The 27,302-nt window shown below is 42.0% G+C and overlaps 1 protein-coding gene across 1 annotated transcript in view; it reads left to right on the top strand.

Moving 5' to 3' along the window:
* The window catches only part of LOC139287803 (adenylate cyclase type 1-like), a 36,910-nt gene extending 9,828 nt beyond the window's left edge, over positions 1-27,082 (top strand). The window contains exons 4-20 of the mRNA XM_070908979.1: positions 253-364; positions 3,988-4,115; positions 6,192-6,350; positions 8,222-8,363; positions 9,652-9,807; positions 12,453-12,647; positions 14,292-14,389; positions 14,571-14,655; positions 15,637-15,726; positions 18,055-18,311; positions 18,490-18,616; positions 19,595-19,711; positions 22,858-23,004; positions 23,433-23,531; positions 24,038-24,152; positions 25,939-26,063; positions 26,753-27,082. Of these exons, the coding sequence (XP_070765080.1) occupies positions 253-364; positions 3,988-4,115; positions 6,192-6,350; positions 8,222-8,363; positions 9,652-9,807; positions 12,453-12,647; positions 14,292-14,389; positions 14,571-14,655; positions 15,637-15,726; positions 18,055-18,311; positions 18,490-18,616; positions 19,595-19,711; positions 22,858-23,004; positions 23,433-23,531; positions 24,038-24,152; positions 25,939-26,063; positions 26,753-27,082 (2,482 nt within the window). The remainder of the gene's footprint in view (positions 1-252; positions 365-3,987; positions 4,116-6,191; positions 6,351-8,221; positions 8,364-9,651; positions 9,808-12,452; positions 12,648-14,291; positions 14,390-14,570; positions 14,656-15,636; positions 15,727-18,054; positions 18,312-18,489; positions 18,617-19,594; positions 19,712-22,857; positions 23,005-23,432; positions 23,532-24,037; positions 24,153-25,938; positions 26,064-26,752) is intronic.
* The last annotated feature ends 220 nt before the right edge of the window (positions 27,083-27,302 follow it).

The raw sequence follows: 27,302 nt of genomic DNA, 5'->3' as shown, positions 1-27,302 counted from the left end.
TTTCACTTATCAGGGATTGGATTATGGTACTCACTGCCTGCTTCACGTTTGATCGCCATTAGCCAATTTCTCTGCTCCGGTGTGATCTGCGGGTATTTTGTGTCAGAAAGGGGAGAAAAATACTTTGTTTGTGCAGTTTGTTAACATACCCCCTCTGGTTCTCTGGTTTTTGTTGTGTATTAGGGACTGCAGAGTCCAGCTGTCATGACGTCAGATTATAATTTGTCTTTCTGTCTCTCTCTCCTCTGGCAGCATCCTGTTTGCAGACATCGTGGGTTTCACCAGCTTGGCTTCTCAGTGCACTGCTCAGGAACTGGTCAAACTGCTCAACGAACTCTTTGGGAAGTTTGATGAGCTGGCTACAGTAAGTGACCCCCCCCCCCCCCCCCCCCCCCCGCAATCCCCCCACTGCTACTCTTCAATTCATGTGCTTCATAATGAAGATGATGAAGTGAATAAATGATCTGCACAGTGTGATCAGTGTGCATCAAAAGCTCTACTCATTTCATAACACAGATGTTTAGTTAGTCCTTCATGTCAACAGGCACAGTATGATGGACACACTATATTCTGAGATATTCTCAGACTTTCATTCAAAACGCTTACATTTTCTTCCACAATGTCGAGTTCAATGTAGTGTTGCTAGCTAGCTAACCAAAGAACCTTAGCTACAAGTTTGATCAATGGGTGGATGTCATGATATCATTGATTGTAGTTGGTGGGTTCAAGCTTATGTGGGCACACGTCATATTTTGTTTTACAGGAATACTTTTTTTGGCATATATTGTTGAATACGTGCACAATATGACGGGGGACGTGATCTGAAAGGGTTAAAAAGTTCATGTTCATTTCATCTCGACTTTAAATAATCATGAGCGGGACGTGTAGTGAGCGAATAAGACAAAACTTGTCAAATAAATACAAATAAAAGTAGATCAATTTAAAATGAAGTCATTGAGCCGCCGTCGTCTGCAGTCAGTCAGTCAGTCTGCAGTCAGTCAGTAGTCAGTCTGCAGTCAGTCAGTAGTCAGTCAGTCTGCAGTCAGTCAGTCTCCAAACAGTCACAGCTTCTGTTTCTGCCTGTTGTTCCTCTGCAACACAAAAAGCCTCCAACAAAACAAAATGTATTATTTAGTCTTGGAGCTCATTTATTATGTCAAACCATATATTGATCCAATAGTTAAAGTAAAGCTGGAGAGGCTGACTGACGTGGAGGAGGAGGAGGAGGAGGAGGAGGAGGAGATGAAGGTCAAGAGGGAGAAGGAAGTGGAAGGGTGAGAGAGGGAGAGATGAGTGAACCGATTTTTAGACAGAGGGGAGATAAGCGCTGATGGAGTGTTTCTCTGTGTGTGTGTGAGCGCTATTGCACACACACACACACACACACACACACACACACACACACACACACACACACACAGTTAAATAACTCACTTGCTGCAGAAATAGGAAGAGGAATGATTAACACTGCAGCTCTACAGCTCTACCAAACCAGAGCTAACAGAGAGTGAATATTCATCAGGTGGACATAATTCCAGTGTTGTGGTCTGCTGGGTATGAAAGTTGGCAATCGTATCTGTCAGTTTGTTTTCGTGTTTTTCTGTCCCCATGTGGCCAAATACAGATTAATGCAGCTGAAAATGACCAAACATAAAGATACTGGATGTGTTAACAGGCAATGAGTTAATCTGCCCCCCCATTAGCTAAAGCTGCATCTTTAAAATCAACAAAAAAAAGTACTTTAGCTAAAATTGTTTACAATTTTATGGATAAATTCCAAATGTAGGGCAACTATAAAACATTAAATACACAAGGTTACATTTTAAACATGTCAAATTTTGGGTATTGGTGCACAAGGTAAGCGAGTCGCACAAGTCAATAGTGCCCATAATGTCAGTTACATCACATTCACACTCAGTGTGCCCTTTGCCTGACCTCTTCTTCTCCCAGGCCAAGAGGTCTTTTCAGACAGTTGCTTTCTACACACACACACACACACACATACACACACGTGCACACACAAAAGCACAAAAGTCACATGATCAGCAGGATTATCCCTCTTGAGTTCATTCTGCATCTCAGCAATCAGTCATGGCTTAACGCGGGGAGAGAGACAGAGGGAGGGAAAGAGCAAGATACAAGGTGATATGTGGCTTGCTATCAGTGCTCCAGCACTCAGAAAGCCATTATATGGAAATCTTGCGTTGAGGATATATTGTGTGTGTGTGTGTGTGTGTGTGTGTGTGTGTGTGTGTAGCTGCAGCTGCATCCTAATTGAGATTTATACCCTGTCGTGTTAGCGAGGAAGAAATTCACTTTCAAACCGGCTCTGTCACAGCTGCTGAGCCTGTCTGACTGCTGTATGCTACACAACACATTTACTCCCAGAAGGAATAACCTAACTTAACCCTGACCTTCACCTGACCACAACGGAGACACTGATTTTCCTAATTAGACAAACCGTCCCCGATCAGCTGGTTTAAAATCCCAAATTTGTCTCCAAAAGTGCACACAGATACCTTTCTCTTGTGACATGGCTGGCTGTCAGCTGATAATTTCTCTCATTTCTCATTTCTGTTCACACACACACACACACACACACACACACACACACACACACACTCTGTTCCTAATGCTGGGATAATCATCCACGTTCTGAATTCTCATATCCTCCCACGCCAGAATCTTTCTGCTCCCGTGAGCAGAAAACCAGAGCACCCCGTCTCCTCTCTTCTCATCTCCCTCTCTCACCCTGCAGTTGTCATGAATCAGTGTGTGTGTGTGTGTGTGTTGTCACTCAGAGGCTGGCTGCAGGCTAAGCTTTGTAGGGTCTACCATTAGGATTTTCTGATGACTGTGAGTGATACAGTGCCAAACGGAAAGGCTGCATGTGCGACTGAACCAGAGTACCTGTACAGTATATTTGCATGCAACCATGCTGCTGTTTGTGCTTTTCTGCAGGTACATTTGTGTGTGTGTGTGTGTGTGTGTGTTGGTGTTTGTGTGTGTGTCATCGTTGCAGAGTTTGTGCACAATCTGCACTGTGACAAATAGCTGATCTGTCTGGGAATGTGTGGGCAGGATTCTACTTCAAGAGCATGTCGGAGCAATTAGAGTTGGCCTCAACTACAAACACACACACACATGGTTGCACAAGTACACACTTCTGACTTACATGAGCAGAGATGCAGCTGCATGCGGTTTCTGTACAGTCAGACCTCATGTAACAGGAGAGAAAGTTTCTTAATGTAAAGTGTGTTAAATGTAGAAGTGGTCTACATGTGTGCATCATGATTTAGTTTCCACAGTGTTTTGTTTGCTTCTTTCCCAAGAGAAACTATGTGGAGTCATCAAGTTTAGCTTCAGCAGAAGAATATGATTAAAAATAGCAATGATCCTGTCATCATAACTTGTGGTGAGGCACTTTATAAAATCTGTTATCCACTTCCAGAGAATTGCATCCTGCTATCTATGATGAACGATTAGGTCTGCTGTTAAAAACAAGACTCTACAGTCATGCTAGCAGCTGTGATGCACAGTGGGGTTTTTAGTTAAACGCTACTGTCATAATGCTAACATGCTCACAGAGTGTTAGCATGCTAACACTTGCTAATTAGCACTAAACACAAAGTACAGCTGAGGCTGATGGGAATGTCATTCGTTTTGAAGGTCCATCCTGAGCCACATTTCAAGGCAATCTTCAGTCTGTGCCAAAGTGGTGGAATGAATAGCAATATGTTATATACCTATGAATTGATCAGAAACCTAATTATTGGCCCTTTACCTCCATTCTATGACATTCAAAAAATTTATTGTCCTCTGCAATATTTTAGGCAAAGATGGCGGACCTAGATACAAATGGGAGTCGTGTCTAGAGTGAACTAGAACTTTCTCTGGTATTACTTTGTCCAGTACATTGTCCCTCTGGTGGACGACAGTAGGTTGTTTCAGATAATCACCAGTCCGTCTCTTTGTTTGTGTCTGCAGGAGAATCACTGCAGGCGGATAAAGATCCTGGGGGACTGTTATTACTGTGTGTCTGGACTGACCCAACCCAAGGCAGACCATGCCCACTGCTGTGTGGAGATGGGACTGGACATGATTGACACGATCGCGTGAGTCACACACACACACATTATTATCTATTATTTTTTTATATCTTGTTTTTGTACATACTCTTATTTCTAAATGTATGCTGCTTTCTGCTCTTGAATGGGAGCACCGGTACTGTATAATTCTCCCCACCGGGGATCAATAAAGTATTTCTGATTCTGATCTGGGCGCCCAAACATCTGTACAACACAGACAAATAAAGTCTGGTTGCTAATAAAGGCCGGGTCATGTCAGGCTGCTTTTAACAGAAATACACTTCCTTGAGATTTTTCACATTAAAAGCCTAACAGGAAGTGTCGACTTCCCCTGCAACTGGAAATCATTTGTGAATAAGACTGCCAAATAGCTTACAAAGTTTACATAACATGAATGTAACACATATGTGTAATAGTAATACATGACGAAGGAGGTTTGAGTTTGACTTTGTTCTGTTTGGACACAACAAAGCAATGATGGAAATATCCATATCTAGATTCTGCAAACTGAGACAAAATTCAATTTGTGACGATTTGGCCATCACAAAGACACTTGGTGGCACACATGTATACCTTCCCCCCTCAGCATGTTGACACACACACACACACACACACACACACACAGAGCCTTTACCTCATTTCCTTGTGTGAACACTCGCCTGTCATGTTCCCTTTCCCTGCTGCTCTGTCTGAGTGGATGGATGCTGCTGTTGGAGTCCTTTATCTCAGAGGACAGGTGCTGCACACACACTCATCCCCCTTTGTGTGTGTGTGTGTGTGTGTGACATCCCTCCTTCAGCCCGATGGGCCGACCACATTTTCTTTTCAGCCACCCTGTAAACATACACACAAACATCAACTGAAGTGGCTGACCTTTCGCTGGTGACGATGAGCTTTGTGTAGTGATTTACTGGAGAGGAGAGGCTTTGGAAAAGTCCTGCTTTATCTCCAGTGCACCACAACGCAGGGAAGTGATGGTGGTCTGCACACGTACCTGTACCTGCTTAAATATACACACATGTGAACATAGACACAGGCATGACGCACATGCAGATCTGCCACCTTGTCTGAAAGTTTTGTTTTTGGTCAAAATTGAGTTTTTCTCCAACATAGTTCAAAAGACTTTTAAGGCCTTTTGAAGAAGAAAAGGAAACCAGAAAGGACTTACGACCTACTGTAGGCAGTTCATTGGATAACAGTGTCAGAATTTCTAAACTCAAGTAAGTTACGCAGTTCCCCAGAAAAGAGCTGAGAGTCTTATGAGGCTGTTTGTAGGCACAGTGGTGCTTTGAGATTAATGCTAACATCAGCATGCTAACATGCTAACAATAACAATGCTGACATGCTGATGTTTAGCAGGTATAATGTTCACCATCTTATTTTAAAGGTCCCATATTGCAGAAAGTGAGATTTCCATGTTATTTGTGATTATAAAGCAGGTCTGGGTGTTGTATATAAATACTGTGAAAGTATCAAAACGCTAACGTTGTGATGTCACAGCACTCAGCCACACCTACCGAGCACAGGGACGCTCATCCACCCGCTCAGTCTGTTATTCGAGTGCTCTGCTCAGGACTTCTCTTTTTGGAGGTTGTTCAGGTTGCCTGTCGGCTTGAGGGGCTGCATGAAGGGCCGGTATAAGATAAATCTTTTGAAGACTGAAATGAGCATAATATGGGACCTTTAAAGTGTCAGCACGCGAACATCTGCTAATTAGCACTAAATATAAAGTGCAGTTGAGGCTGATGTAAATGTTGGAAATATCTGACAAAGTGAAATTTTAACCTGATGTTGGTGCTAAATGAAAGGTCAGGGGATCACAAAAGTCTGGGGACCATGAATGTCTGAACAAACTATTCTTGGATGCACTCCTGGTACCAGATCAGCACACTTACAAATGAAACTAATACTAACTAATACTTGCTCTCTGATCCATTGCCTAAATGTTCAAATCTGGAAACGAGGTTTTGAGCTTCTGCTAACTAACAAACAGAGAAAGACACAGAAATGAATCATAGCCTCCTTGGTGGAGGTTACATTTTCTTGGTTTTGTTTTAACACTTTTTAAGATTAACCTTCCACCCCCCTCATCCCTCACTGCAGGTCGGTGGTGGAGGCGACAGAGGTGGATCTGAACATGCGTGTTGGTCTGCACACAGGACGGGTGCTGTGTGGCGTGCTGGGCCTCAGGAAATGGCAGTATGACGTCTGGTCAAACGATGTCACACTGGCAAATGTGATGGAGGCCGGAGGGCTGCCTGGGTCAGTGCCGACTGTTACACCCACTGAAACTGGACTCTGAGTGGTCACAGTACAAACACAACACACACAACACACACACACACACACACACACACACACTCTCACTCAGACACACAGTATCCCAGCAACAGAGATCGAAAACAGCCTCATGATTTGTGCATCCGATCACAGTGGTAACTGTAAATGTATTCTTTCTGCTTATGTTTGTTCAGGAACACTACATGCATTTCATCACTTTATTACTGATGAAAAACAAATATATACCAAATCCACTGAAAAGACAAAAAAAACAAAACTTAATTTAGCAAACTGACAAGTAACATCTGTTAAGATATTTTTCAAAAACTACACAAGCACAATGCATTTAGTAAAGGAAGAAAAACTGGGGACGTTATCTTGTAATCATGAAGCTGTATTATGATGTACTGCAGCACCTCCATGATGAGAAAATATCGCATAATTACAAGATCTCTATCTAACAGTTATGAGAGCTATGTCTCATAATTATAAGACATTTATTAGGAGCTTGTTTTCAGATACAGATCTTGCAATTATAAGAAGAGTCAAACATGGTTATCAAAGATGTAGTAAGGATGTCAAAACCATGAGTTTTCTTATTATGAGATATAACTGTAGATCTTTTCATGTAATTATGAAATACAGAAGTCAGACTGTAATGCGCTTTTGCATGATATATATACTGTATTTCCTCACTATGATAAACATGGCAGGTGAGGTTTATAGAGCCTGGTGGACCAACAGTATATCACATATTAAATATCCACGAGATTGTTCCCCATCTCTTACATTGGACGTGTATTAGGACTGGATCTCTTAATGATTACAGCTAGCAAGCTCGTGTTTGAAGACAGGCTTGAAAAAATGTGAACCTAGAAAGAATTAGGACCAAGATATGTGGACATTTCACAGTTGAAACATAAACTCGTCCGTGCTCTCTGGTTGGCAAAATGTCTAACAGCAACGTTGTTTCTAAATTATTTGAAGCATATTTTTGACATTTCTTCGCTGCAATTTCTTGTTAGTTATCAGCCGACACCAATATATCTGCAATAAGCTAATACCGGCCGATATATCAGCCCAGCTCATTAATCGTCTAGCAGACCCAAATCCTAACCACTGAAGCAGGTCGTACAGGTCCATTAAAATCAACCCTTTCTTTTTGTCAGCTGCGTTTTTAAACTATAGTGATCTGACTGAGATATTGTTAATAATTTCTTGACTCATCTCAAGTCAAAAATAACAAAACACACTTTTAAAGCTTTGTCATAACAGAGCATAACCAGGAACGTGTACACGACACGATGCTGTATTTTCACAAACACGGTGACTGTTTAGTTGTTTCAGAATAAACAAAACTTGCAATGCTAATAGAGTTTAGAAAGTTTAATGGAGCAGATATAAGCTGTGTCAGGCTTTGGCTACACAGGCAATACTTATTGGTAGAACTGGCTTTGGTCTTTTCATGCAGTTTGTTAATAATATTAAAAAAAGGAAGTCATTTTTCCAACAGCAGCTTAAAATTCGGCAGACCACTAGTGTTAAATTAATGTCACTTGATTCAAGAAAACTCGTATACTGTAACAAGCTGATTTGCATTTAAAAAGCAGTGGAATGAGGTCGCCTCATTGGCTCAATTTGGTCTTGTTTCAAGTGAACTAATAAGATTTTAGGACTCGTTATCAGATTAAATGAGTCGTTAGGATGAAAATTTCTTTGCTGTGAAGAATTTTGAGCAAGCCGAGGGGCTATTAGGCCGATGAAAATAATGAGGGGAATAATGATTTGAGACCTTAGCGCCGGACTTTTTATCACTAACTGCCTTGCGTCCTCTGCTCTGCTTGTGCTCTCAGCAAGGTGCACATCACAAGGACCACCCTGGAGTGTTTGAATGGAGACTACGAGGTGGAGCCGGGCTTCGGCCACGAGAGGCATGCCTTCCTTCAGAAACATCACATAGAGACGTATTTCATCGTGCCATCACACAGACGCAAAGTACGCCAGAGTCATTTTGTTTTAGCATTTTCTTCCCTCTTTCTTCCTCCAGCGTACAATTCGAGATATGTGACACATTTATCAGCGCTACAATAGTTAATCCTCTGATGCGGAGAGGAAGGCAGGCCATGTGTTAAGCTGGCATACACATGGCTAGTATCACTATCTCACACCAACTGCACATGTGCACCAGAACTGAGTGTGAGTGTGAGTGTGAGTGTGTGTGTGTGTGTGTGTGTGTGTGTGTGTGTGTGTGTGTCTACTCATAGCATTTTAAATCCGCAGCTAAAAGCTTGTGCACAGTATTTGTGGTAGCACACACACACACACACACACACACACTTGATATATCCAGGTTTTCTAACGTTGCACACTCACAGTTTACTGTAAAAATCCCACTCCAGCCTATTTTATATCCATGAATGAGACAATTCTCCAAAGCACATTAAAATTCGTGCTCTCATCTTTTAAGGAATGTCATGTCGTCCTTTTACTCCCATCCTCGACTGGATAATGCAATTTTATTCTGAGCTTTACTATTAAAGGAAATGAATTTTGGTTTCCAGAATAATAAACTGGAAGATTGTAGGTGAAAAGAGGTTGGAAATGATAATTTTAGAAGCTTTAGAACAGAATTGCAAATACTGAATTATCTGGAAGAGAGTGGAAATGAATACAAAACAGCCTGATTGTAGGTTTTAGTCTTGAAATTTGAAATAAACTTTCAATGTTTTACCTGATTTCTCATTGAGCGTCAGCTGTAGTTTCAAGTTAATGCTCACATAGCATGTTACTGTAAAATTAAAATACTAAATTCATATGTAGAATACTACATACAAAACATTAGCTTGTGATATGCTAAATGCTATATATATATATATATATATATCAGCTTTTTAACCTCCTTTAGCTTTTGACACTGTAGGTACTGTATGATGACATGCTAACGTTTACTTTATTTCCACAAAGACTGAGAGATGGAAAAAAGATGGATTTCAGTTTCCACGAACAGAAATTGGAAGATTATAGATAAAAGCAATCTTTGCTTTGCTGTTTTGCTGTTGTAGCTTTGAAGTTGAAGAAGGAGGCGAAGCAGAGAGTGGAAACGAACACAAACACATCCTGGTTGTAGTTTTCAGCCTTGAATGAAGAGCTGATTTTGTGTGACATCCAGAGGATCGAGTTGAGATCTGTTACAGTCTGTAAAGAGATCATGTTTTCTGTACAGGGGGCCTCTAGTTCTTTCTCCCTTACCTGTTCATCTCATTATCTTTGTCCTCATTTCCAGATCTTTCCCGGTCTTATTCTGTCAGACATCAAACCAGCCAAGAGGATGAAGTTTAAGACCGTGTGCTACCTGCTGGTGCAGCTGATGCACTGTAGGAAGATGTTCAAGGCCGAGATCCCCTTCTCCAACGTCATGACCTGCGAGGATGACGACAAGGTACGTAAACGTGTGTGTTTTACGGGAAGTCTGTGTCTTTCAATCTTCTTTAAATCTCACTTTATGTGTTTTCATGCATGTATGTTCCACCACTGTACAGAATGGGTTTGAATATTTCTAGGTTACGTAGTAAGAAAAATCCTTTTAATGGGTTTGTATGTCCATTTGTGATGGAGTGAAATCCTGCTTGGATTCCTAATCTGCTGCACACACACACATGCACACAAATACACTTATATACACACACACACACACTGTAATCTGGATTTCTAGATTTCGCAGCATCATAAGTACTACAGTACAGGGCATTACTACTACTTGTTGAGATGTAAGCCAGTGGAATAGATATTATGAGCAACTCTTGATGTAAACTCACTGCTCTTAAGCCTGCTGAGCATGTGTGTTGACGTGGGTGTGTGTCTGTGCAAGGTGATATTAGGTGAACATTAATTTGAGCTTGTTGACGTGTTTCACATTATCCTTGTGAGTGTATTTGGTGTGACGCAGCAGTGAGTCAGTCGCAGTGCTGCCGGTTCGCTCCGAGGTCGGTCAGTCGGTGTTTGGTGGTTGATGATTGGTGTCATGGCGTCTAGCTGTCAGAAATAGCCTGCTAGCTTGTAATCCGCCCGACTGTGTGAGCTCGGCCGGGCATTAGTACGTCATGATTATGACTGCTGGTAATCACCCACAGCCTGGTATCATCTCCTCTAATAGCATTAGCCACATTGTTACATGATTATCCGAGTAGCCAAAATCCAAACGTTGTGACACAGTGGAATTTATTAATGGAATTATGACGCTGCAAAATGTTTTGGCAAAATAACATTTGATCATATGATAGATGATAAATGAAACGCAGATTTTGACCTAAAAGAGGTGCAATGGCGTTAGATTTCTGTTCTATTTATACTCAGTACTGCCGCTTTCTAGTGACTGTAGGTACTGATGGTGTCGTTATTGCCTGCTGATGTCATACTATACCATTCAAACTGCATCTGAAACGTCCATCTCCCTTCATTGTTCACAATTTGAACTGTGACGACAGCCCTTACCACCTATAGCTTATAATATATAGGACCCTGTGAACATAGGGATGAGCCTCAGGCATGTAGACTAGTATTTTAGCATTCAGCTCAATGCACAGTTGAGGCGAACAAAGTACAGCTTATTTAACACGTGGTCAGAATAAGAAAGGTGAAATGTACTCATATGGCCTCCTGTGGTGAAAAAGACCAGAAACAATATAAGCAGGGTTGGAATAAATTGCTGATGCTAGCATGGTTAGCACGCTTTTGTTGTTACAGCCTATTCCTGTCCTCTCAGTCACTGCGTCCCTCTTACTTTGTATTCTTTCACCACGTAGTTACAAATGACAAAACATTAACAGTCAACACTTCCTGAAGGACAGATCATCGCGCCTTCTCTCAGATTGGCAGGACATGTGGAGAATTTTGTGATTTTGCAGGTAAAGGTTGAACAAAGGTGAACACTAAGTTGTCAGTTGCACAGGCTTCAACCAGAGTCCAGAGTCCAGAGTCCACCAGGCTTTTTCCAATGCAGAGCGCAGGTGTGTTTGCTAACATTAATCAAGACTGCATTATATTTACCAGTTTTACCAGTCCCAGGGCTCTGGTCATGCGCATGCCGGCTCACTGGCTTACTGGGACGCTCATTAATGTTTATTAATTACACCAGTGCTTTGTAATGTCAGCTGCGAAAGAAGGTCTGTACATAGATGAATAAAGTCAAGAGTCTGAGATGTGTCCTGTACCAATTATTAATTGTAGACCATTAAGAACTTTTTGTCTCCTTCTAACAAGGCTCTAATTTCCTAACTTACACCAATTTACTGCTAGTTTGTGCAGGATGCTACTGCTAAACAGCTGTGCAGACGTAAGAAAAGACTCCCTGGCTCCCTGTCTGCTATTAGATGTACTTATTAGTTGTTATGGCTTCTTAGATCTTCCAGCTGTGTTAAATAATGTATCCCTTCTGAAGTGCGTTTTCGGTCGTGGCGCCCACACAGGAACGATTTTCCTGAAAACACCGGCTGAGCCTGTTATTATTTTGTCATGTAACTTTACAGTTTGGACCAACTTTGTCTCTTTAATTAGGCTTTCTTTTTTCCATAATGTAATTTGAAGGCTTAGTCAGTTTTGTAGGCCTACCTGGTTGTAGCCAGTAATTAGCCAATATTAATTATTATTTACACCTGTGCTTTTCTTACAGTGACTTGTCCAGTGAAAGAGGCCTGTGCTTTCTGTTTTCTGTCTATATGCATTGTGTGTATTTAATTCAAATACATTTAAAGTACATGTGTGTATCTGTGTATCTAGTCTTGAGTAAAGCACTTTGGTCCAAATAGTTTTTAAAACAGTATATGATGATAAACTTGAACTTAGTTTAGCTCACAACCCTTTTCTGTCAGTGTTTTGTGGTGTATGTGACGAGCATGGCAGCCTCACAGGGCCAGGCTGTACGCTTTTCATCTTCTTTCCAAAACAAAACCTTACATTGCTCAGCGCTGACCACACACACGACTCTGCATTGGTACGCCCGACCACGTCAGAACCAGTCAACTTTAGCGCGTCAGACAGGCTGTCCTCTGCCGGGACTGATTGTGTCGTCTCTCTGGTGTCTGACAGCGGAGGGCCCTGCGGACCGCGTCAGAGAAGCTGAGGAGTCGGACGTCCTTCTCAGCCACCGCCGTGCAGCACTCGCCGGGGACACGAGTCAACCGCTACATCGGGCGGCTCATCGAAGCGCGGCAGACCGAGTCCGAGACATCAGACCTCAACTACATCACCCTGTTCTACAGGAGCAGAGACAGGGAGCGCAGGGTGAGGACACACACACACACACACACTGAACACACACTGAACACACACTGAACACACACTGAACACACTGAACACACTGAACACACACTGAACACACTGAACACACACTGAACACACACTGAACATCTGCAGGGAAGTAGGTGACTTGTGTTCATATTTACAAAAGGATGAAAATGTAACAAATATATACTTTTCTCTTCACACATAAGGTATCATGCTTCGTGACTGCCCCCCCCCCCACCCGTCTTATTCTCTCACATACACACCCTGCACAGTCTCTAATTCTCTTTCTCCCCTTTCTCCCTCTCTCCCACGCCTGTTGTCTATGATGTCTGTGTGTGTGTGTGTGTGTGTGTGCATGAGGAATCCACCCACCCTCTCAGGAGGGGGTGCAGATAATGATTTCGGAACGTCTGAGCGGCACACGTGATATCTTTCTCCTATGTGTGCGTGGGTAGAGCCATAAAGGAGACACAGAGCAGGGACTGGTGTGTGTGTGTGTGTGTGTGTGTGTGTGTGTGTGTGTCGGTATCTGTGTCTGTGTGCAATCGAGACATTCAAACTGGTAGCAGAAGAATTAAAACCTTATACACACTAAAAAACTAGTTAATTGTCGCTCATTTTAACATATTTTAGAAGTCAGAAAAAAGCCACTAGCAAATCAAATATCAATATATCAGATTAGTATAAAGTGTTTCTTTACTCCCACACGGCTCCAGTAAAAAGATTTCTTTCAGAGTTGAGGAGTTTTATTGGAGAAAGCGTTAGTTTCATTAATCTAGATTCATTCAGTGTCATTCACTCCAAAAAAGGCTTTTATCTCGCGCTGAAAAATGACTAATAACTTCTTGGGCTCTGCCGTGTGGTGAGGTCTGAACTTAATGTCATGTAAAATAGGCTCCAGCGCAGCTTTTCTTACCTTTATGATCAGTAACCTTAATCTGGGACGATGACGGTTGGTTCAGGAGGGATCCCGTCTCCCTCTGTACTTTCAGTTAGCTGCTTCTCATAAGGGAGCTTTAGGTCTCGTTCACGAGGGTAAGACGTAGCGTGAGAACAGCAGGTGGAATTAGCTCCCTCAGGTGGATTATGCTTGAGGCTGTGTCTAAAGGTGAAGCTCCATCTACGCTACAGGTATCAGTTGTGTTTCAGCAGCTTTTGGGTAAGAAACCAGAAGGATAACATCATGGATGCAAGCAGGTGAAATGAACTTCCTTCGGGGAATATCTAAGCTCACCCTGAGGGAGAGGGTAAGGGCCTCAGATAGGGAAAATGAAGAGAGTTATATAAAGCTTTAGTGAGGCAATAAGTCACAATGTACATTTACTAACATGTTATTTCCATGCTGCCTGTACAAATGTAGGAGAAACAACCATACAACTGTCTTCCAAAGCCCCTCCTGCACATTTGCTGCAGCCTGGTGAAGCATTTTCCAGCCTCAGGAGAGCACAACCAGCATCTACATTGAAAATAATTGTCTTCCAAAATGGCACACTTGTGCATTTGGTGTGAAAGCAGGGTAAAGATTCCCCACGGAAGAGGATGTTTGACCGACTCCTACCTAGACCCAGATAAACCTCTGACAGGATGGATGGATGAATGCCTCTTGTGTTGACATTTTCTCTCTGTTTTGTCCTTTCTTAGTATCACCAGGTGTACGACGACCATTTCATCAGTGCAGTGGTTCTCTCTCTGATCCTCGCTGCTCTGTTTGGCCTTATCTATTTGCTAATGATCCCACAGTACGTACAAACACACACACTCACTCACTCTTCCACATTTGCACTTTGTCCATTCGTGTAACGTAATTGGATCCATCTTGCTGGGGGGTAGTGAGGTAATTAAAAAGGAAGGTGTTTTCACTGCAGTCAGTGGAAAACTGGGAAAGCCCTTCTCACTCTGGTCCCTCCCCTCCTCTCTCAGGGGGATGCTGGTGCTGCTGCTGCTGGTGCTATGTGTGTGTTTCCACGTGGCCTGTGTCATGTACCTGCATCTCACCAGTGTTCAGGTAGGACTCCCAGACCCCCCTCCTGCATGATTTTGCTCAGAAACCGGACTCCTCTGTATAAAGGGTATGCACTGATTCCACTTTTCCATATGATGCCACCCTCTTCGACACAGGTGCCTGCTCTGATTGGTTAGAGCTGAGTTACTGGAAAGAAAACTAATTATATTGACAACAAAGATGCCGTGAGAATCTGCAACGATCTGTATGATTTACTTTACAGTCACCGCAACGGTAGTGGATGTTGAAATGTTGCCAGAAATGTAGTTTCCTCACACATGAACAAGTACTGTAGCTCCAACCAGGAAGATAATATCACCCGAGGGCTGAAATTAATGTGTCTACAATTTCTTCAACAGATTAGACAGATTAAAAGCAACAAATCTTCATATTTGAGGAGCTGGAACTAACAATAAGTTGTCAAAATTGTGGCCAAAACTAGTTTTCTGTAGCTAATAAATGAATTGACCAATCGTCTCTGCACTACATTACTCAACTCACAAGGACTTCATAAGAATATTCTGCTTTGTGACGAAATATCCTAACTCAGGGTCCTGATTAAAAGCTCCAGCAAATAGAGTAAGTAGACCCTCGCTCAGATTATTTTTGCCACATGAATATGTCTTAAGCCTCCTGTAGACTGTAGAAACTTCTGCCTGATACTACAAAGTTCTCGCTCTCCAGAAAGTCTTTTAAACAGCCGTGCTGGATCATAAACTCTGACTATGTTCACACATGTATGGAACCGACATCACGTTCACGTTCGTGTGGTTATCACGCTACATTGAACTGTCACCATATCCTTTAAGCGTCACCTCTAATAGGCCTGCACACAATGAGCCACGTTCACGAAATGCACTCATTTCATTTCCACTCCTGGCTAATGATGTGTGCAAAATGCGATTGAGGTAGATAAACAGGTGCTTCATTTACTGACTGGTTCAACCGCTCCCCCACCTCTCCTTCTCTTTCCTCTGGTTTTAGTGCCAACCAGACTGCCTCACGATCCAGATCCGAACCGTGCTGTGTGTCTTCCTCATTCTGCTCACCTACTCTGTTACCCAGGCCTGTGTGGTAAGTTTGTCTTTAAGATCCCACCCAGTAGTTCTATATATATATATAATTATGTAAGTTCAACAACAAACATCCATGGTCTTCCTCGGTGAACAGAGTTTGCTCAGTTTTCATTACGTGATCAAAACATGGTTCTTCAGTATTATAATCGCAAACACCATTCTCTGAGGAAGACCAGGTGTGGTCAAAAGCTCCAGGATGTTGGATGCTCATGATTAACTCATTAAAAGATTCTGGTTTATGCTGGTTTACAACTATTTATTGTGTATTATAAAGCATTTATAAAGCATTTACTACCTTACTTATTTTGTGATTACATTTATGTTATAAGGTGTGATCAAACTGAATCAAAGCAGCAGAGACATCTGACAGTTAGTCTCTATTGGCAAAGCTCACCAAACAGCAGGTAGGAGGTTTTGTTTCTGTAAAAACGGCTGCTGTGTCCTGTGTGAAACCAAAAGTCAGCGTTTATTATTTTAACCCAAGCCATGATCCTATCCTAAACCTGGAGAGAGAATATGACATAGAAAATATAAAGAAATGACAAGATATGAGGGAGAGGGAGATGAGGAATAACACAGGTGAGGTTCATGGTTGGCCCTTAACCCCAAGGCCACCAGGACACCGTAGTTGCGTCTTCAACTTGAGTTATATAGCAGTTACTCAAAACATTTATATCATCATACACACATCTAAACGCTGAAAAACAGTAAAGGTCTGGCACTAATGAGAAGCATACAATTGTACGGTCACTCTTCCCAATCCATTACTGACGATCAGGTGGAGGAGCCAGAGGTGCAGATGATCAGAAACCAATTATAATGTTAATAACCGGTTATTAACCTATCTTATATCCTCAGTATGATGAAAACCAGGATATCAGTGTGCATGTAAACGTGCTATAGTGTGTTACAAAGATCATAAAACACAGTAGTACATAATGCAGAAAAAAAGCAAAGAGTTAGGTGAGTTAGAAACAGCGTCATCATTTCATTGTTCATCCAGCAGACTACACTGTTACCAAGTCTCTGCAGTCCAGGAGTTGGCAGAGTAACGCATCACAGTCGAGCAGATGGTCCTGCAGAGCCTCAGAAGAATAAAACGTTTATTGTGCAAGTGTAAAATACCCATTAAATTATTTTCAATGCAAATTGGTTGCTGTCAGCATCAGCCCCAAAGCTCGGTCAGGCTCTGATGTGTGTGTGTGTGTGTGTGTGTGTGTGTGTGTGTGACTACTGTATGTACAAAATACAATAAAGCAAAGGTGTAACAGCAGGGATGTAGTGAAGAGATGGCCCTGCTAGCTACAGCCTCTGATCATTTTCATTATTGGTTAATCTGATCATTCTGTGTGTGTGTGTGTGTGTGTGTGTGAGTGTGTGTTTATTCTACAAAATATCAAAGATAAACCAGAGGAATCGCAGCCTAAAGAGAAAAAAAAAACCTGCTTGCTTTGTGAAAACAACCGAAATAAAATGTTAAATAATATAGAAACAAAAGTGTTAGTTTGCTACCATGCTCACAATGACAATGCTAGCATGTTGGTGTTTGAAGAACTGTATAAAGTTTACAATGTTCATCTTAGCTCTTAGTTTAGCTTCTTAGTACGCTAACATTGATTTCCATGAAATTGGGTACGTTCATGTCGCCCTCGGGATTAATTGTAAAATCATTAGTTATCCCTTAATGTACAACTAGCGCCATCATCAGGCCACAATTTTATTGAACTAAATACCTTCCTACTTTGTGTTTAATGCTAATTACCAAATGTTAGCATGCTAGCACGCTAAACTAAGATGGTGAAAATGGTAAACATTACACCTGCTAAACATCAGCATCTTAGCATCGTCATTGTGACCATGTTAGCATACAGACTCGTAGAGCAGCTAACACGGCGATAGACTCTAGTCTTTAGTCTTTATATGGTTGTTAAGCTACTATCAACGGCCAGGTGCGATTAGCTTAGCTAGCATAAAGACTGGAAACAGGGGGAAGCTAGCCTGGCTCTGTTCAAGGGTAAAAATCAGTCTAAAACTAACTTTTTTACATGTTAAATTGCTTTTTTGGTCTTGTTACTTGATAAATGATGACATTAACAGTTACTCAGTCATTAATTATCAAATAATCGATTCAGCGCTAAATCCTCCCAGTTTCAGTTAGGACATATTTTTATTTGTGAAACAGATTAAATCCACCTTTCCAGCAGAACGTACACTACTGTATATATCATTTGTTGCATCATCATAAATAGCGTCCAACTGATAAAAGCTGACATGTATCAGTGGTTGTTTACCGCTTCATGTAACCCACTTCACTTTCTTCCCCCAGGTGGGATGCGTTCCTTGGGGGAGAGTTGGGACAAACTCCAGCGACTCAGTGGAGGACGTCCCTGCAGACGTCAACGGCACCGCAGCCGACAGAGCTTGTCCCAACATGGCGTACGCCCTGCTGTCCTGCGTGGCCGGCACCCTCACTATTGTTCCCTACCTCCGAGTGTCCTCGCTCCCCAAGATCCTCCTGCTCCTCCTCCTCTCTGTTACCTACACCGTCGTCATGGAGACCAGCGGCTATCGCCAAGCCGTGGGGTGAGACTGAGCTGCATGTGATGTGCAGTTTAATATAGAAATGATGTGTGTTTCTGGTCCGGTATATGGTGTCTTTCATAGTTCATCTCTGTTTTTTTTTTATTTCCTTGTTAAAGCAAAGTTAATCAAACATGAAGAACCTAACAGCCCATTTTCTGTCTGTCTGTGTGTCTTCCAGAGGAGGGTTTCTTCACACACGGGGGTATGACCCTGTTTTAGCTGTCTTGCTGTTTTCTGGAGCTCTGGCTCTGCATTCAAGACAGCTGGACCTCAAGCTGCGGCTCGACTATCTCTGGGCTACTCAGGTATGTCTGTTTGTATTAGTGCATCCAGTGCTCTTGTGCACCGCAAAAAAAAAATCTTCTTATCAAGTCACATTTGCCTGTAATCGAGTCGTAAAGTAATATTTAGTGGATGGCAGTAGCTCAGGTCGTAGAGCAGGTCGGTGGTTTGATCCTCAGTCATTGAGCAAGACGCTGAACCCCAAATTGCTCCTGTTGTTATTAGGGTCGCTTTGGTAGAGCAGTTTGGACATATATATACAGGTATATATAAATCATCAAGTCATTCAAGTTTTAAGTATCATTTTTCTTTATTCTACTGCACACACACAAATGTTAATATAGTTTAGAATCCAGTATCCAGATACAGGGTGTTATGGAAACATTAACTATTCAGCATGTATTTCCGTAGATCCTTTGGTCGACGAGTCTTTGCAACATCAATTTAGACCTTGTGTGTGTGTATTTACATGAGTATACAGGTGGTGTGCAGATTATTATTAATGCTGTATGTGTACCACACAAATGCTCCTCATTGGCTGAGAATCTTAAATATTCAAGAACTGACTAATTATGCAACTTTTTTGTTGGTTTCTCCCTCATTTTTGTTTTCAGTTTGTATATTATTATTAAGAAAACTAAACGACATATTATTCACACAAAAAATGATACCGACACTCATTTTTTTTAAAAACGAAACATTTAGGATTCAGTTTTAGGCAGAAATGGCTTGATATGATGCATATTCTTTGCATGGCGTGTTTGAATTGTACAGTATGTTTGTGTGTTTGCATGCACAGTCTTGTGCAGTCTCAGTGGATTATGAAAGCGTTCGATTCTATTTTAAGAATGACAGAGAACGTTTGTCTTGTTTGCAAATCATTATCTCCCTCTAGTGATAAGGATAAGCAATTACATCCGCTACAGTAAAGGTTCATTGTGTTAGTTTCTACATCCTCTCCTTCTCCACTTGTGTGTTGTGTGATTGCTGATGGGGTCCAGGCGGAGGAGGAGAGAGATGACATGGAGAAGGTGAAGCTGGACAACAAGAGGATCCTGTTCAACCTGCTTCCGGCTCATGTTGCTCAGCACTTCCTCATGTCAAACCCCAGGAACATGGTGAGCATCCACAGACATGTTCAGGCTCGTCCGACACGGATCATCAGTCTAAAGATTTAACGCTTCTGAAACCAGCAAAGACTCAAAACTTCCCAGTGTTTCCTGAGACACCCGGGACGTACTGGTTTTGGGATTTGCGGGTCAAAAGGCACCTAAACATCTAGCTTAAAACTGGGCCAAGTTTGGTGTAAAGCAAATTTTCTTTAGACATCAATGTGAGTGGCTCCCAAACTGTTTTTTGCTTGCAACCCCTCAATACAAGGACATGTTTACTGGTCACAGGTTGGATGTCTGAGTTCAATCAATGAGTCATTTTTCCTTCTCAGATTGATTCATTTTACAGGCCTGCAGAAATAAAAGTAAACAGTAGATTAGGGAAAAGTATGACTTTAAAATGAGTACAATTCCTTGTATCTTACTCTGGTACTCATCTCATGACCCCTTAAATTCATCTTATGAGCCACTGGGGGATTCTGGCCCCACACTGGTTTAGGTTACCTACAGTATAGCCATTGTTTCAACAGCATTTAAATGACTGTAATTCAATTTGTGTTAATGAATGTTATACAGGGCCTGATAAACTTAGTGAGCCGGTGCTCCAGATGTTCTCAGTACTGGTGATAGCGTTTTTTAATGCAGTCCTGCTTTATAACATAATACATATCCTGCTGCCTTCATGAAATATATCAAGCATAACCAATACGAAATGTCTCATTAAGACTTGTTGTTTTAATGCCTCTTAATGAAATGAGATACCAAGACAGCCTGCGGACACATTTCCTTATTTTAAGATGATGGAGCGAGTTTTTCTCTTCAGATTTCTGTCTGTTTGTCTGTCTGGATCTCAGGGGTGATAAAGTTGTGTAAACGATAATGAAACGCATGATATCAGCAGCTGAGATGGCTGTTACAGGGACAACCCATGCAGGTCATTATTTTTAATTAGCCACACCTTTTTACTCTCATTACCACTGGTCTTTAAAGCAGCTGGTAATGTTTGGTGTTTATATACCAACAATATAAACTTCCCATATTGCAATGAAAACATCCCAGCTGTTTAGGACAATGTCACATGTGTTGTGGTGTTGAAGTGGAAGTGTGAGCTGACAGCCGTGTGTGTCTGTATCCACTGATTGATGAACATCCACTGATCTCTGTTCCTTCCTTGCTGCCCCCCCCCCCCCCCCCCCCTTCTCAGGAAGTGATGAAAACATACATCCTTTCAGAAAATTCAAAGCCCCTCAAGGGGACAAGCTTGGTTTGTAAACACTGAAGCTGTGTCCAGATTCTTCATGCTACGTAGCTATAGTATGACATTTGTATAGGTGCAATGTTAGTATTTAGAGTAAACATACAACATGTGTGGAAACATGTTGATGGCCCATAACCAGTGGAAACTGTGCCATACTTCCTGTCAGGGGATATTTTCAAATTAATATCACATTATTGTTGTTTTATTGTTTAAAACCAACAAGTGTCTCCTGTGTAGCCACATATAGTGTATGCCTCTGGGTCCTATAAGTCCATTATTATTTTATTAACCTTTGCACTGGGTGACACGCTCCTTCATTGCAGTGAACATATTTGTTCTAAATCATCTCCATTTTCTACGTCAGCAGACATTACTGAGCATGCTCTGCAGTCACGGTTCCATGTTTACACTGCTTTGCTGGTTTGACGAGGAGGAATAAACTGAATCTGACATAATTATCGTTATGAAGGAATATGTACACAGCTCATTTTTAACGTGTTTTTGGACAACAGTGGGGCTCTATGGCACAGAGGCAGACGCTATAAGATGACAGGCTTTGGCCACACAGACAGCACTAGTTAGTACGTTAAATGCATTGTTGCTTTTGGTCTTGTCATGGGATTTGTTAATAATAATAAAAAGATAAAGTAACGCCGGTCTTATCCTTTAACAATCAGCAGGCTATGCATCAGACGGTGCAGGGATCGCCTGAGGCTGCGACTAGTAAACACCGAGGGCAGGAAGTCAGGAAGTATGTTTCCGGCACATTGGTGACCCCTCGGAGCTACAGTGTATAGAAAGGCTTCCTCTCTTTCCTCTGGGCCAAAGTTCACCCATGCACTGTATTCACAGCACAGCGCAGTGGGACTCTGCTGCCTGGAATTTAAAGTTTCACTGCTCCAACACGATGATTGTGAAATCATTTTCATTGCACTGGGAACTACTGTGGCCACCTGCAAGCATACTGGCTTTGTTTGTCCTTTATACGCATGTTTGTGTGCAAATTGGAACCAAAAAGATCCCAGTAGTCTTTGGTCGTTTTATATCCGTATTTTGTATTTCTGAATGGCTTGGCACCTGATGGTAATACAACTGCAATGTTGCTGAACCAGCAGCTGCTGTGCACGTGGCTTTTATTTACTGCTGTGCGTCCAGTGTGGAAAACAAATCTGTACCAAAATCTGTACAGTAAGTACGTGTGAAAATAATTATTTAAACAATAAAGTAATTCAGTAAATTTCCATCACAGTTGCAACTTACTCATTAGAACTACAATATTTGGCTGAAGGATACAAGTATAATTTTGCAAATAGGCTTCAACAAAACTAATGGAAAATGCACCATTAAGGCCATAATGTTTGAGTCTTGTTTCCATCAGTGAAGGCAAGTTAAATGTCATATGGAGGTTTTCAGCAGGAGTTGAGTCTTCTTCAGAAGGAAGTAGTTCAAATGAATGTAGACATTTAAAAACGACAGATATCTCAGCCCCAACTTGAGCAAATAAGACCAAAACCACCCGCGTGACTAGAAAACAGCAGAGGAATGAGAAAAAAACAAAAAAATCAATCACAAGCTTTTTGTAGCTTTCTGATGCATCTCATGATCTTCTTCAGCAAATGGAGGTGTCATCACATGACCTACAGTAATAGACCACTGGCAGGTCATGTGATGACACTTGAGTTAGCTGCATTCACAGAGGAAGACTGTGAGATGCGGTTGAAAGTAAGTGAGTAAACTTGATTCAACACATAGTAAGTGGACTTTTTTTTTGTCATTTTGGTGAACTGACCCTTTAATGCCTTGTGATTTCAGCTTCCCACAGTGGTCTTCTTTGCACCCTGGTGACCATTGCAGTCCAGCTTGATCAGGCCAGTTTTGACTTTCTCCCCTCCAGGACCTGTACTACCAGTCCTACGCTCAGGTTGGAGTGTTGTTCGCCTCCATCGCCAACTTCAACGACTTCTACATCGAGCTGGACGGGAACAACATGGGCGTCGAGTGTCTCAGGCTGCTCAATGAGATCATCGCGGACTTTGACGAGGTGAGTAAATGCTTGGCTCCATCGTAAATCTGCAATTGATATATATATTTTCGTGTCTGCCTGCTCTGTCTTTTTGGAGGGAAGCTGTGTTGCAATGTGACCTCCATAATGTCATTTTCAAAGATGACATTGTGGCCATGACTGAGTGTTTATTGATGCAATATAATAAGCAATGGTTGCGGTTGGAAAAGTTTTTCAAAATGAGGAATTACTTACAGATGACTTTTGGCCTGCTTGAATCTATAATCAGCAACATAAAGCATTCATTTACTCAAACACGCAGAAATAGTCCATTTTAAATTGCATTTGGATTTGTTTGCCATCACAACCTCTAATATATATGACGTTAAACTGACAATTTACTCCAATTTGATTTGGAATTTGTAATAGTGGTAATGTTTCGTGCTGTTTTTATCTTTCCCTTCCAGCTGATGGACAAAGAGTGCTACAGGGATATTGAGAAAATCAAGACTATTGGCAGTACATACATGGCCGCAGTAGGGCTGGTTCCTACCACTGCCTCCAAGGTACACATGCAGGAGCTATATTTAGATTCTATATGAGTGTTTGTGTGTGTTTATAGGGTATTAGCATGTTTCGAAACTGTTCAGAATGACTACAGCATGTTTGAGAGGCCCAGTATTTTCAGGTGGTTATTTTCCGGGTGTTGATATTTAGAACGTCGTCAAGTTTCAATCCACAAATCCTCTGTGAGGGATTACTGGCCTCTGTGGCGTCAGCATATCCCGCATTCATACAGTTTCTTTAAATACTGCAAAGCTGACAAACAAAAGAGTCCTTTCTGCAACTTCTGCAAAACTTTATGCAAACTTAACAGTCAGTCACAGAGGTGGTTTGACTTTAGGGGAAACCCTGGTACCTGCTTTTGTGGCGGTCGTAGATAATAATGTGTATAATCACGACAGGGAAACAGAACTGGAGGGTAATATCACTTCCAAACGTGGATGTAAGCATGCTTGTTTCTGCATAAATCTGTATTTTCTTGACATTTGTGGGTTTTTCTGATTCATAGGCGAAGAAGTCCATCACCTCACATTTATGCACAGTGTCAGACTTTGCCATCGAGATGTTTGACGTCCTTGATGCCATCAACTACCAGTCTTACAATGACTTTGTCCTGAGAGTAGGTGAGTGAAGAGGCACACACATGCACACAAACACACCCCGCTCTATATAAACATTGGTGTTTAAGCTTCTGACCTATTGCACCTACACACCGTCGACGCTCAGTGCCGGTAAGTTTGGAAGGAAATGCATCACAGAAAGAGCGTTCCCTCCAGGAAGCTCGTCACAGCGAGACCTGGAGTTCTGGGTTCCATTGTGTTGGGTATCCTGTGGGGAGCCTGCAACAGGAGCCCTTGTTTAATCCTAGCGTAGCCTGGTGTATACAGTGCCATCCTGTCTGCAGACTGTGGGGCTCCATGTGTAAAAACTGCAGATGTTTGTAATCTTTTGGTAATCTGCGTAATGGTGGATTTCCAGAAAGTAAGGAAAAACAAAGTTTGGCCTGGTCTAAATGTGTCACATTACCATGCAGCCTGTCCAGAACTGTGGCTGATGATGAAGATGAAGCAGAGACATCTCATCACAGGGGTGTAATTAGTAAAAGTGTTTTATTTATTTTGGCATCAGCAGCAGCCATGGAGGTAGGGGTGGGCAGACTGACACCTATATTAGCAGTGCCACTGATACTAATCCTCGGTCTGATACTAGCATCAGTAGGGGCGATACCAAAAAAAAGTGTCAGTCACACACTAGATCATGTTCTGGGCATATTTGTAATTAATCATTACAAAAGGTATGTTGTTTGAACATGCATGTGATTTAGTAACAAACTTAGAACTTAGAAATTAAAAGAACCAGTAGGTTTCATATACAAGAAATTTGCATTGGTATTTTGGTGCGTAAAGGTCACAATAAACATAGTAAGTATCTTAAATAGAAAATAGAAATTTACAATAAAAAAAAAAAAAGTAAAATATATCTGTTTAAAAATAAGAGCAGTTTAAAACAAAGAGGATGGAGAGTGCAAGACACTGATGAAGTTCACAGGATAAAGAATATAAGAATATGTGTAATTAAGATTTGCGTGGATCTAATGCATCAAGTTAGACATAGAGGCTTTATGTTAATGTAACGCGGAGTGTCCATGCAGCGGGATGAGAGTCCGTGTCAGTGGGGGTCCCGGGCCTTGGTGATGAGGGCAGCTGCAGGGAAGAAATTAGGTTTCGGTCTGGACCGCAGCCTCTTTCCAGAGGGGAGTGTTACAAAATGTGTGGGAGGTGGGAGGGGTCAGCCCTAACCTTTCCTGCTCGTAGCTTAATGCATTAATGATGCATGTGATGCATTCACCTTATAGATCATGACACAAAGATCTCTGATCACATTTAAACGGTGTCAGTATCTGAGATTCTGGCCCTGGTATTACTCTTAATTAATTAATTAATTAATGACAAATGAACCTAAGAATGTGTATTTTTATTATTAAACAGATGAAAATGAGATTCATTTATTGTGAGAACTTGAAACTTGAGGCTCTAGTCAGATTCATGTCTGAGTTGGATTCCGTACAGACTTGAGTTCACATCCAAGTCTCAAGTTTTGACCTGGTAAAATCCCAGAACAGTAAAAGATAGATAAGACTGTGAAAGGCAAAGCAACACACCTTGAATATATAAACATTAGGACTATGTATTGAAAGGATTTTGTCTCAGTTATATAAAAACACTACCGACAACCTTGAAAGGAAAATGCTCAAACACCCCATCATTTGAAGTGCTCAGTATAGTATATTTCAGAGACCTGCCTGAAAGGCAACTAGACTTTAAGCAATTTACTCTTGAAGATTTGTAGCAGCTTTTTGAGGCATCAACATCTGGGTGTGTTTCAGCTCTCTGGTTGGGTTCATTCCAGGTATCAATGTGGGCCCAGTGGTGGCAGGAGTCATTGGAGCCAGAAGACCTCAGTATGACATCTGGGGAAACACAGTGAACGTAGCCAGCAGGATGGACAGCACCGGAGTACAAGGAAAGATACAGGTACAGTACTTTCACCGTCACACATGACACAAAAGCATAAAGACATATAATATACAGTTAAGGTGCACATACCGATATTTGAATAGTAAAACAAACAGCTTAGATTAGTTAGCTGTCTGATGGTTAGCTATTTATCAGCAAACAGCAAGTCTTGTTATTATAGTAAAGTTGCCAGGTTTGGTACCATCCTGCCTGCACAGAGATCTAAATCCTGTCTCACACTATATCTGGCAACCCATGCTACAGTCTGAGACACTGTACAGAAGCGCTGGGTGGATGGATAAGCTGTTATTTGTCAAGAAATAGTCCCAGCACCTAACTTCCCTGTGAAAAACACACATTTCTGTGTATGTACAGATATAAGATACATTATGTTAATTAGTTGAATTTTGGAGGAGTTCGTGGACGTATTTTTTAACTTTGGACAGAGCCAGGCTAGCTGTTTCCCCCTGTTTCCAGTCTTTGTGCTAAGCTAAGCTAAGGGTGCATGACTGTAGCTCCATGCTTAAAATACAGACATGAGAGTGGTATCAATCTTCTTATCTAACTCTCAGAGAGAAAGTCAGTAAGGGTTTTTTATTCTAAAATGTTGAACATTTGTTTTAACTGTCTCCTAATGTGGGGAACTGAATCTGTAAAACATCAGGAGAAACACTGAGAAACCTCCTCCTGCTACGTTTCTTCTGCAGGTGACAGAGGACGTTCATCGTCTCATCACGGACTACTACAACTTTGTTTGCCGCGGCCAGGTCAGCGTAAAGGGCAAAGGTCAGATGCTCACATACTTCCTGGAAGGGCGCAGGCAAGGCAGCAGGCCGCCTCAAACCCAGCAACCGCCCGGCAACGCCAAGCGCCGGTCGAGCGCGTTCACCCACGGCAGCGTGTGCACCAGGCTGAGCCCCGCCCCCACGGTGACCACCTACGCTACCATCAGGACCCCGAGCCCCAGCATGGCCAAACCAACCACCTCCACCAGCACTACCAGGTACCTGCCCTCTGTCCCCACGGCAATGGTGTGACGGACGCTGTCTCCATGGTAACCGTGGGAAACAAGACAATGAGAGTGGAGGTGGGGAAATAGCATGAGCGACAACAACACAGCAGCAGTAGCAGAGAGAGACTAACAAGAGTTCATTAAAACGAGGAAAAGGTCGAGCTGCTCTCCGCTCTTCTTCTACTGTCTGTGGGACGCAGAGGCTGATACACTCATCGTCCAATGGGAGGCCTGGACTCGGGCCC

The sequence above is a fragment of the Enoplosus armatus genome, chromosome 7, assembly GCF_043641665.1.
Source record: "Enoplosus armatus isolate fEnoArm2 chromosome 7, fEnoArm2.hap1, whole genome shotgun sequence".
NCBI classification, from domain to species: Eukaryota; Metazoa; Chordata; class Actinopteri; order Centrarchiformes; family Enoplosidae; genus Enoplosus; species Enoplosus armatus.
The sequence above is the reverse complement of the archived record's forward strand: the minus strand, read 5'-3'. Positions and strand labels throughout refer to the sequence as shown.